At 36.5% G+C, this 12,078-nt stretch overlaps 1 protein-coding gene across 1 annotated transcript in view; it reads right to left on the bottom strand.

The window, feature by feature from the left end:
- nfat5b (nuclear factor of activated T cells 5b) overlaps positions 1-12,078 on the bottom strand; it is a 44,291-nt gene that overhangs the window by 19,348 nt on the left and 12,865 nt on the right. Inside the window, exon 2 of the mRNA XM_042488888.2 lies at positions 3,253-3,378. Within this exon, the coding sequence (XP_042344822.2) occupies positions 3,253-3,378 (126 nt within the window). The remainder of the gene's footprint in view (positions 1-3,252; positions 3,379-12,078) is intronic.

Below are 12,078 nucleotides of genomic sequence, written 5' to 3'. Positions count from 1 at the left end.
GGGACTGAACGTAGCCACAGAAACAAAATAAACAAGCTTCTGACCTATGAAGCAGAGAACTGCAGACCATTTTATATGCAGACACTCCCTGCTTCAGAGGGAACTTCCTGGAATATAAAAATGAGACAGCGAATGAGCAATAAGAGCTGAACAGTAAAAAATAATTATTCAGGTTTTTTTTAAAGAATATTAACACAGGGTAATTTGTTTGTCAAAAAATGCTCCAGCATGCTGACATTCACTGTAATTTCAAAAGCATTCAAATAGTTACAATGAACTAGATGAAGAGTGGGGAAAAGTGTGGTTAAGTTGCAGATAGCAAAAAGGAGTTAGACTGCTGTTGACATTCTGGATTGTTCGATACAGTCAGAAAGAAAAAAAGAATATAAAAAGTATGGAGGATGTTTCATTTTGAGAACATTTCAAAACACAAAGACAAACTGTATATGATCACAAGCCAAAAGCATAACATAACAACCCAAATGTATGATCAAATACTGTTGGGGATCCAATACAAATGTTGCGTGTTTAACCTCTATTATACCCTTTGCACTACATGGAAGATTTTAAAACAGTGAAAAAGTGAAAATAAATCATTGTAACACTGTTCTGCTAAACACTGGGGTCCCTGTGAAATCGAAAAAATAAACAAAGAAAAAAAAGCCAGATGATGTTATTGGCAGTTTTCAATTAAACTTATACTTCTACGTAAAGTAAAATATACTTCACCTTCCTCCTCTTACAGACACATTTTTCCACCAGGTCAGAGTGCTGCAAGTGGCTGTAATGGAGAACTGAAGTGATGATTTACTAAAACTCATCCTAATGCTTTGATGCTTCAGTGAGGAGCAAACAAAACATAGACAGTGAAGCACACTCTTAATGTAATTTATCTTTATTTTATTTGTAACCATTCTTCTGTAGGAGTGGGAATCACTAGGGACCCACGATACAGCATTGTCATATTACAATATTGTTGTTATCTTACACGTTTTGCATCATGATGACTATTGTGCTGACATATATTGTGATAAATTGTGATTTACTAACTTTTATGTCCAAAAATGAAAGTTCTGTCAAGACGTTTTTTTTCAAGATAAAGTTTTCAGTCTGTTAATCTTCAGTCATTCCTTTAGCAGCAAAATGTATCTCGTGTTGTGTGTATTTTTTTTTATTAATATAGTAGGCAACCTAAAGTTTTATTTGTATTTGAACTTCCATAATTAAAAATCGATACCCATGTGTCCATATATTGCCACCCAAAACATTGCGATACTATGCCGATCCAGTTTTTGCTCTCATCTGATGGCCATTTTGTAATTTTCAGAAATTGACTGGGACCAAAGAAAATAAACATTTTATACATTGTTCTGCATGCTTTTGACAAAAAGCCATAAAAATCCCATATTGTATGACCTTATCTGTCCACTATTAATTTATTTGGCCTAAATGAATTGCTTTTGTGACATGCGCACATCACCAGAACCCAGCAGGAGAAAGAAAACTATGTATATAAGCCCAAGGGTGTTGATCTTTTCCCATCTACTTCTCAGTGTGCATTTTAGAAGATCAAATCCACTTTACTGTCGTACTACTGCCCTTAATATATTTTCATCTATATCTATATCTTTTATTATTTGCCAATTGGGAGGGTGGCCAATCACTCTCTTCTTGGAGGATCATTTTGTATTTGGACACCACTATGTATCAAGACAATGCACAATGAAAATGTGAAGGGTCAAAGGAAAAGCAAAGAAATGTGACACTGTAGCATTAGTGTCTCTGACAGTAGCGTGAGTTCAGATTTCTCAGAACTAAAAATGATTCTTTAAATATGCTTCAAACCTGTAGGCCCTCTGTTGTGTGTGCACTGTAAACTCATCTTGTTTTGCTCTTTTGCAATGTTTAATGTCAGCATAAAACCTAACACAATTTAACTGTTCATTTTAGTGAAACGCACATTGTTTCCCTATGACTGTTAAAAGTCATCTGCTGAAAGAAAAAGAAAAAAAAACATCTGTGGTTCATCTAAACAAGCTTATTAACCACAAAAACTGGTGGTAGCTTAAATTGTGTATTTTGCAGTATCTCCCTTCTGGACTTCTGAGTTTCTCTGCCAAAATGATTTTCTTCAGTGAACAATTAGCCACTTAGTGGGCACAGAGATTGTTCAAATTCATGGTTAAATTTGCCTTTGCAATAAAAGAAAGCCGTTCCTTAAAGTATCGGTTTAGGCACCATTTAAGCAGCCGTACCATTTTTAAGTATTGTTTCAGCGAGTTTTCAGATGATTTGCCCAGCTCAATGTGGATTTGTGATTTACCATTTTCCTTTGGCCTCTTTGGCCTTCAACATAAGGGGCTCATCTTTGCAAATTTTTAAACTATTCCAGACACTTAACTTGACTTTATCAACGTCTTGCTTGCTTGCATATCTTTAACCCCTTAATGTTTATCCAAACTGTCTCAGTTTCAGTGATGATGGTCTGCTTGTGACAAAACTATTACTAAGATTAAATATCCTTGTCTAGGAATGACTATCATTATTAATGTTGATGCATAATGAATAATGTTGGGTAAATATTTCTTAATTTGTGGGATTTTTTGCATAATGCATATTTATAAATATTAAAATTACAGACTTTGATGTCGATTACCACGGTGGCAATGTTTAGAGCTTTTTCTCCACCTTATTTAACAAGATGATCACAGCCACTCAAACCTTTCTAATTCTCTAAAAAAAAAAGTGGAAAAAATACAAACATGTATTTTGTGCTGGTTGCGCAACTCTTTGAAATAATAACCAATTTTGGGGCTTTGTTCTATTTAAACCCTTAATCTTTATCTTTAATTTCGTTGTCTGTATCACAAAGAAAAAGGTTATATGAGTCTATATACTATCTACACCTGCAATGCATGACCTACATTTCAACACTTTGTTGCTGCAAGAAACCACAACATAGAGGAGATCACAAGTATTCACAACAACTATTCCTCTTGACCAAATATTTCACAAGCAGTTACAGATAGATGTTCAGCTGACTTAACTCCCATGATGTAACTTCCTTTATGAGAAGTTGTTTTGGGGTTGTTGTTTTTTTTTGTTTTTTTGTTTGGACTGGTGTGAGTATCACAGAGCAGCCGGCTGTTTTTTTTCTGCCTACAGGTACAGACTGTGTTGTGTTTTTTGGGATGGGGCATGATCAGTCCTGCTCACAGAGGAGAAATAAAGATTACAGAAGCGGGATCCTACCTGATGCTAGAGCAGCTGAGGGGGGAGGCCCTGCCTCTCCACCGCTCTTTTGACTCATGACTGTTGGGCTCTGCTGAGTGGAGGAAGGCAACTGTAGCTCTCTAGGAAGAAGATCATACGCTGACTCTGTTGAGAAATGAAGGGAGAAGAAAAAATAAAAAGGATGATTACGTGACGTATTTACAGGAACTCAACAGCTTTTGTTGATAAAAGTTGATCAGGATTCCCATGTGTCAGCTTACCTACTTGTCATGGATACAAAACATGTAAATGACATGAGTCATGCTGTTCTCAGAAATACCATTACTCTTAATCTGATTTAATGTTGATTTCGTAATCACAGCTTTAGACATTACGGTAAAGCAATTTCAAATCACAACTCTTTCACAATATGTTATAACATAACCGTGATCTGGTTGGCAACATACCAGATGAATGACAAGAAGAAACCACAATACAGACAGAGCTTTATTTATTATTCAAGCATCACTTCTGATGCCAAACAGGTTAACACCTGCCAAAATGATGAACTCTGCCACCGGCTATACATATGCAAGAAATTATCAAGCCACGCTGTTGCCTGTCGTCTCCAAGATGGTGGCAATAATTTGAAGAAACAAAAGCCTAGCACACGATAAGAGTAATCAAAAAGCTGAGAGTGATGTGGGAATAATTATGCAACCTTGTTTATAATTATGACTTTAATAAGGACTTTTACTTCATTTGAAATTCCATCTAGTTTATACAACAGTAACCACCTGCCATATGGTAGTCTTAAATGAGCATAGCACCAATTTTAGCATTGCTTTTCTGTAAAATGTTGGAAATGGCGAGCAAAAAAGTAGCAAAATTGATGCAGCACAACCATTTATTGACATTTTCTCCCACATTCTTCTTTCTTGTCAAAGCCTGGAATCTAGCCTTCCACATTATTCACAACACAACTCAACCGCCAACAGTTTGGTCAGACATTTGGGCTCGAGATGTTAGGCTAGTAGCAGCTAATGTAGCCTGGAGCCTAAAGCAGAGATGAGGAGCGGGCTACAGAGGTCTGCTAATGCCACCTCTTAATAACTCCACACACCCCAATATTTTTTTCATATTCAAACTTGAAGTTTTCAGACCCAACTGACTCCTGTGACAACACTTGGGGAGTTTCATATAATTGTACATATAGTACATTTGGGTGATGGACTATTATTTGGACAAAACACAATGCCAGTGTTAATACCAGTGCCCCTAAGGTGATACATAAAGCACTAGTGTGCTTCATTTGATATTGTGTTACTTTATTCAATGCCTACCATGTGAATGGAAGCATTCAGTTGTGTAAAAGGCCACCAGATGGGACAGGCGTGTAGTAAAGCCATACTTTTGAAGGTGGCATCTCTGCACGCTGACCTGCCAACTCCAAACACTACATGGTGCTCAATGTTACAGCAAAACACCCTGTAAGGGTTGCAGCTGCTGCAGCAGTTGGCTGATAACAAGTTGAATTAAATCGTAGAACACTTGAAATTATCGGCTGCAAGCAAAACCATGCAAATAGTCTTTTTTTCTTGATCTGGGTACAAAAAGGATCAGGTATCGCTTGACTGAAAAAGTTTTTATACTATTTGGTGCTGGGTTATTTATACCTTATAGATATCAGGTACTAATACCCAGCCCTACTGGTGGTGAGCACTTTTTTTTTACTTTCTCACTAATCAATCAAAAGGTTCTTGTTGTCTTATGTTTACCTTAACAAAGCTTCCTTAAACAAGGAAGTAGAAAGCAAGTATCCAAACTACATCTCCTCTTTAATGATTAATGGACGTCCTTTCACAAGACTGTCCATTTCATTTGAGCTAAGATAGTAACTCTGGGCTCTGAGTACACACTGAGGAGGACCGAACCGAATAGAGAAAAAGCACAAAATGACTCCTGAGGTAAAAGCAAAAGCCATGGTGTACCAAATAAACAGCACATCTCATTTTAAACAGGCTGCAGGGTCATACAAAGCCTTTTTCTCTCCTCTCTGTGCCTCCCTCAGGGCCAACAGGACATGGGGAGGGGAGAAAGCCTTGGGTCAACAGCATGACAACACTTTTACTAGCAGCCTGATTCATCATCCAAATATTATGGTATGAACTTAGAGCGGCCATTACAGTCGCCTGACTCTCTTCTCTGCCAACTGCCAGCTTTAATTACTTGCAGCTGAGTCCCAGGGTTTGGTGTGTATATCAGATACTTAACCCTCCCATTGTTACCACTCGCTGTGTACAATAGACAAACCTGGGACATACTGAAACCAGCCCATGCCTCTTCATTCCCAAAGCCCTCCAGTCTCTTACAGCTCGCTTTAGAAGAGCAGGGAATGCTGGTTCCCAGAAAGGGAGCTTAAATCTGGACTCAGCAAACTCATATAACTCACACTGAACCACACGTACACACAGGATTCTAGTGTGGTTTTGCTGGTTATTTGCTAAGTTCTCCAAACAAAATCACAGGCACACATGCATGCACACGCACACAGACGCCCCCCACCACCTCCACAAAAACACTTTCTCTGCCCCTGCATTTACACTTTAACTCTACAGTCTTCTTGGGGCTCACTGGCTGAATGCACATGCAGCGACATGTGCACTGAGTGAGCAGCGCTTCCAGTAAACAGATTGCCAACCGCACAGACAGAAAATATGTACTCTTCTCTCAGAGCAGTGGTCTCGAATCACTGGCTGGCCTGTTCAAAGTGTTTCCACAGTCCCTTGACGTTTTTAAAGAGTGAAAAAAGGAGTATTTTGCGGCATATTTGTTTCCTCGTAAGCAGACAGAGTGCAATTCTTTATTTACACGTGACAAAACACTGTCCCTTTCACATGGGAGAAGGTTTAAAAACTCAAAAAGGTTCAGCCTCGTTAGCTGGGAAATAAACTGCACTAACTCACTCACACACGTGATGTTTTGATTTTAACTTAAGACTGCAGTTATGTTGTGCAGACCATTGACCACTGAGGAAAACCTTTCATTTTCCGTCAATCTATGATCATCATAATAACAGATTAAAGCCTGACCAAAACTATTCAAACTGACATACATCATGCTCCACGTGGTTAGTTTTGATCAGGGCTACTTATGCTATTAATACATTTTGATGAATATCAACTTGAAAAGTGGCTACCCTCATGAAGTGTGTCACAAATTTTGCTTCTACTTACGTTCAGTGTAAACATAATGATGAATAATAAACAACATACATTTAAAATCAAAGTTTTTGGAGTCAGCCTTCAAATACTTGTGCTCTTTATACCCGTCATCCCCGGTAATATGGTTTATGGTAAGTAATGCAGGCTAAAGGTGAAAAAAGAAAGCACTCACCATGTGAATGGCAGGACTTACACTCCCATTCATTTCCCTCACATTCCTGCTGCTTGCTCTTACTAGCCCTGGCACCTGGGGCGTGGCACTGGTTTTTTGGCTGAGTGACTGATTTAACTCCCCTTCTGTCCCCCTCCTCCACTCCACCTACCTCTCTCCCTGTCTTGTTTACTGTGCTCCCACCCAGACCCCTCTCTGTACTTCAACTTGCTCAACAGGTTAGTGGTATTGTCATGTGGAATCCTGTCAAGCAGAAATGAAGCAATAGAAATACCTTCTTATGTGTTGAAAAATTCAGGCTACAGAGATTCACAAAGTGGATTCATTGAACTTGGTAGAATACGGCTGAACAAAAAGTTACGAGGAAGGTAAGATTAAGCTCAGTTCATCTTGAGATTATTCTAAGCAGCAAAGGAAGAAAAAAAAAGGCGAAGGGGGATGGCACCTGCAGCAAACCATGAACAACAACCCTGAAATGTTTACAGCCAAGCCTACATGAAGGCTGCCAGGGACTCCATAGCAACTCAGATCGGGGAGAAGTCTTTAGAGCATTCATGTCTCTGATGAGATAATGTGGAGAAACTCAGCAAATGAAACTGCATTATCGAAAGCTGAGTGCAGAGGTGGGCATGAAGGGTGCAGAATAATACATGATAATCTTATTTTAAACCACTGTGGTAAAAATTTGAATCATCTAGAGATGATTCTCATGTCCCCACATAATTAATTTGAGCCATTACTATGAGATGACACTAATACCCCAAGCAAAACTCTTACTACAATTACTGCTTTATCAATGCATAGCTAATGCAAGACATTTCTTATTGCAAGAATTAGTATATGAGAGATCACAACTTTGGTGTCATATTAACAAATAACCAAGTCACAAAATTATTGTAATGTATTGCAATGTTACTAATTGTAGTACATTAGCCCTTTAAAACATGAGCGATTTGGCTTGATTCCTTTTAAAAAAAAACATGGGAAGAAGGAAATGATGAATGAAAGAATAAATTACCCAAAAATTGTACGATAAAATTACCTGACAATAAGTGTAAAATAATAGTAATAATTAAAAAAAAAAAAAAAGAAAAAGTAAGTAAAGACAAAAAAACAAACAAGGGAATAATCTGGGGAAAAAGCTTAAAAATTGTAAAAATTGTTTTTGTAACGTAATTTGAAATTTGAAATTTGCCCAAGACATTTTTCCCTAGCTTTCAAAAAATAATTTTCAAAATTGCTCATTGCCTTTTTCCCATGTTTTTGAAAGAAATTAAACAAATTTGCTCAGGTTTCAAAGGTTTTGATAATTGTGAAAGGCATATGAAAGCAGCACAAGAAAGGTGATGTTGCTCCAGGTTTCAAAAAATTAAAGTCCCCCTAGTTTTTTTTACAGAGAAACAACAAAGCACTGCAGAAGAGAAGCCAGGTGTAGCTACATATCAGTATTTTTTGCATGTTCAGTTTTACTCTCATTTTCACTTCAACTTATCAGAGCTAGCAGATGGGAACGAGGTTTTTCTAATATACATCAAGCAGAGTTTTGTGGGTCGAGGGTGAGCAGTTACAGAGGGGCTAATATGCATATTCATAGATCTGCATACTAAATAAGGCAAAGGATAAAACTTACATCGAAGCCATTTTTAAAGATAAAGTATGCAGAATTTTTCTTTCAATGTATAGGCTCATATAGACATAATCCCTTTAAAACCATCACTTATGACCCACTAGAAGTGTGTGCTGTATTTATTTCTCTCTGCAGAGGGCAGAGACTCTGCCCTCTGCCTTTATTGTCTTATTTTCTGTGTTCAGGACATTTTGTGGGCCTGAATCCCGACAGCGCTGAGGTTGCAACTAGGTGCCAGACTGTAAACAGAACACATTCAAGAGACACAGCGCAGAAAGAATGCAAAATAGCAAGGCTAAACGCCAAATGACATTGAATCTAGGGTTGACTTTTACTTTCACTTTTGCTGGTGAACGTGTTTACAAATAGTAACTGATCGAATCTTGTATAGTATACCTTTAAGGCATGAAGGGACTTTTTTCATGAAAAAAACTTTTTAGGTGTTTAATCAATGCTGGAGAGAAACTTGAATTAGTTTTAGGTAATTCGTTTGGCACAGAGGTTCAGCTATTAGTACTTTCACTGATCAAGTGGGAAGTGAAATGGTCAGCAGTTTAAGCTTTCCTGTATTTGGTCATTGTTTGCATATTTATACACATAGATCTAGTCATATTCATAGATTATTAATACCATGATTAGAGCCCAGCTGGTAAATTGTCTAAGCACTGACAATTAACAGCAAAATGCCTTGCTCTGGTTACTTATTCTTAAATGATCAAATTTAAGGGATCCTTTCCATTGATGTTTGTTTATGTTTTTATGTTCAAAATGAATATTGGTTAGTAAATCATTGTAATTTTCTAAAACTCTCAAATATTATAATATCAAAGATATTGCTTTGAATTTGAAATACAGTGGAAACCTCTTACAAAGATCACATCTGAGTGGGTAAATTCTTTCTCATGCAGATTACCATCTGACGTTGACATTTATCGACAATAAGCAGATTATTTTAACAGTATTTGTATATGAATGATTCTGTCCTAAGCTTTTTGATCCATATGAGTAGTTGATCACTAACTGTGATGCACTGTACTTCAATATTGTGATGTAATTTAAATGTGTCTTTTCCTGGTCTAAATGCTGCATTGAGTGACACAAACTTGAGTTTAACATGGTAAGTAGATTACTTTCTTTCTCAAAATGTGGTTGTGTTTGCATATTTCATAACACCACAAACAGTTATCCCCAGAATGCCAGCCAATACAACAGAGTAAGAACTGCGGTTAAATTGGTGAAAATTACAGCGTCAGTGAAAGCAGACTAAATATCTAAAGCAACTCTCAGTTCAACACAATTAAATATCAAAAGCAACACAAACTGCAGCCTCAAAAATGATCACAAAGTTGAAACAACAGCTGAACAAAAACCAAGCATTATAACCTTCATGAAGTTATGATTTATTGCTGCAGTTATTGGTAGTTACACTTAATAAACTGGCAACTGAGATTTATTTACAAGCTGGATGAACTTGTCAAAAAATATGAATATTTTAGAAGTGGAGTGACAAAACAATGAACATGAGTGAATGCAGAGGTGGGATGAGTGTACATGTCATGAAGTGAAAACATCCGGTGGGTGTGACTTCTGCGGTCAGAAAGTATTTCTTTAATAGCAAGTAGCAGATGAGAAAGGCCACATGCACGCAAAGCCAAAAATCATGAAAACAGCAGTAATAAACAGATTAGAATAAGCCAACGGCAGGTAATGTGATGAGAAGAAAGTCGGCTTCCTGATATTATTATAGTTGTCATAACTTCAAAGCATGTTTACCTTCACAAACCTTGATCATGACATGTTTATTTCTAGAAAGTGTATATGATAAGGTTCTGTAAAACCTTATCATATAATGTAAGCTGTTTCAGTGATCAATATCTGGTGTAAAATTTCATCACCATCATGGTCACGAGTTATAAGTCATACTTTCATGAGGTTTCCTGAGGTGAGTGTTAAGGGTTTTTATATCATTTTACTGTAGGTCAATACAGATAGTGAAGGCTGACAGGTCATAATTTAAGCGGCCTATATATCACATACTGCATTTTTTCACACAGTTTCCGTGTTTGCTAGTCTTTGGTTCGCAACCTTTTTTTTTTTTGCCAAGGATCCCTTAATGGTTACACACTGACAGACACATATTTAGGGCTGCAGCAAACGATTATTTTTTTATCGATTAATCTATTGATTCTTTTTTTATTGATCTAACTATTATTTTTTACTACTCGATTAATATAACCACAAATTTTAAAGCTTGTCATTTATATTTCAATAATGTATAACATCATCTTCAATCATGACAGAGTATACACTGTAGGGCATTATTCCCCAACAAAAAATAGCTCAAGCTTAACTGGTAATCTGTGTTTACAGTGTGATATTAAATTACTTCAAGTAAAAGGAATGTAGTGCAATCTATATTTAGCAATCCAACAGCAAAATAAATAAAACCATGTAAAATTCAAATCACTTTTAGGAGGAGTAATAAAAACAGTTACTCTTTGTTATAGTAACAAACAACAACAAAACATCTTTACAGTAAAATTAGTGCAATTTGAATAACACTATAAGTTTTCTCTAACAGAAATAATTAGAACTAGTACATTCTCTCTGCATCAGAATAGTCCAGCTTTAACTGGCCTTAAGGCATACCACTGCCTGCTGATATGAGTGCTGTATTTTCATATTTATAAGCACTCTCCACTCAATTATGAAGTTATTCAAATTCCTGCACAGCTGGCAACCCTACTTGTAAAATACAGCTGAAGAGACAACAGAAGATGAATTGAATATTCACTCTTAGTCACATTAGTCTGTCTTCTATTGTGAATTTACTTTTTCTATGGACACCCTGGAACTCCCTCAATGATCCCTTATAAGATCAGCGATAAGTGGAGCCGAGGTCACTCACCTTTCATTTTGACTGTAGTGCCTGTCACTCATAAATTCTAAATAGCTACATCTGACAGGATGACTCAAAACATGTAGAAAGACACAATGGTTACTGTATAGCCTACTGCACAATAGCAGCCTTATTAACTGGAGGTGTCATCATTGCATTTAACCGCTCCGGAAGGATGATGACACCATTGTTCTTCTGATGAAGAAACAGATGATAATTACCACACTAGAACAGACAAGATGAGTAAAATCACTGTTACTGTCTGATGCTCCTTTACCTGGATTAGATATAGCTACACAAGCATATCATGAACGTACATTTTTGATTGTTTACCCCTTTAAAACCTGAATGGACATCACCTTTTCCGTGCTGCATTCAAACGCCTTTCAGAGGTATTTCAAGAAACAGCAAATAGGTTGTTTTTTTTTTTTTAAAAAAAAAAAAACATGCGTAAAGAGGCAATGAGCAACTTTGCAAGGAATGTTCTGGAAACTGCAAGAAATAAATAGATTTTGATATTTTTAATAAAGGCTACAGAAAAATGATCATAAAGCTATAATTGTAATTATCGTATATAATTAAAATTATGTTTCAGAAATATTAGATTTTTTTCTAGCACTTTTCTGAGATCCGTTCCTTGTCTTCTGTTTCATTTTGTATGACTATACTTTTTTTCTTTCCTTCTTTCTTTTTTTCTCATTCGCGTAATTTTCTTGTCACTTTTTACTTATTTCTTGCAAATTTTTGGGTCATCTCTTAGTTTAGTTGCTCATTCCCTTCTGTTTTTGAAAGAAATCAAGCCAATTTGCTCAGGTTTTAAAGGGTTAACAGCAACAGTGACAGCACTTTTAATATCAATAATCAATTTGATCAATGTTTTAAGAAAGAAAGTCAAAATATTTTGACTCCAGTATCCTAAATGTGAAAATTTTCTTTTCTTTTC

This window comes from Plectropomus leopardus, chromosome 1 (assembly GCF_026936395.1).
Source record: "Plectropomus leopardus strain MGB_pleo_1.0 chromosome 1, ASM2693639v1, whole genome shotgun sequence".
NCBI lineage: Eukaryota > Metazoa > Chordata > Actinopteri > Perciformes > Serranidae > Plectropomus > Plectropomus leopardus.
Note: the sequence above shows the minus strand (reverse complement) of the source record. Positions and strands in the feature narration are given on the sequence as shown.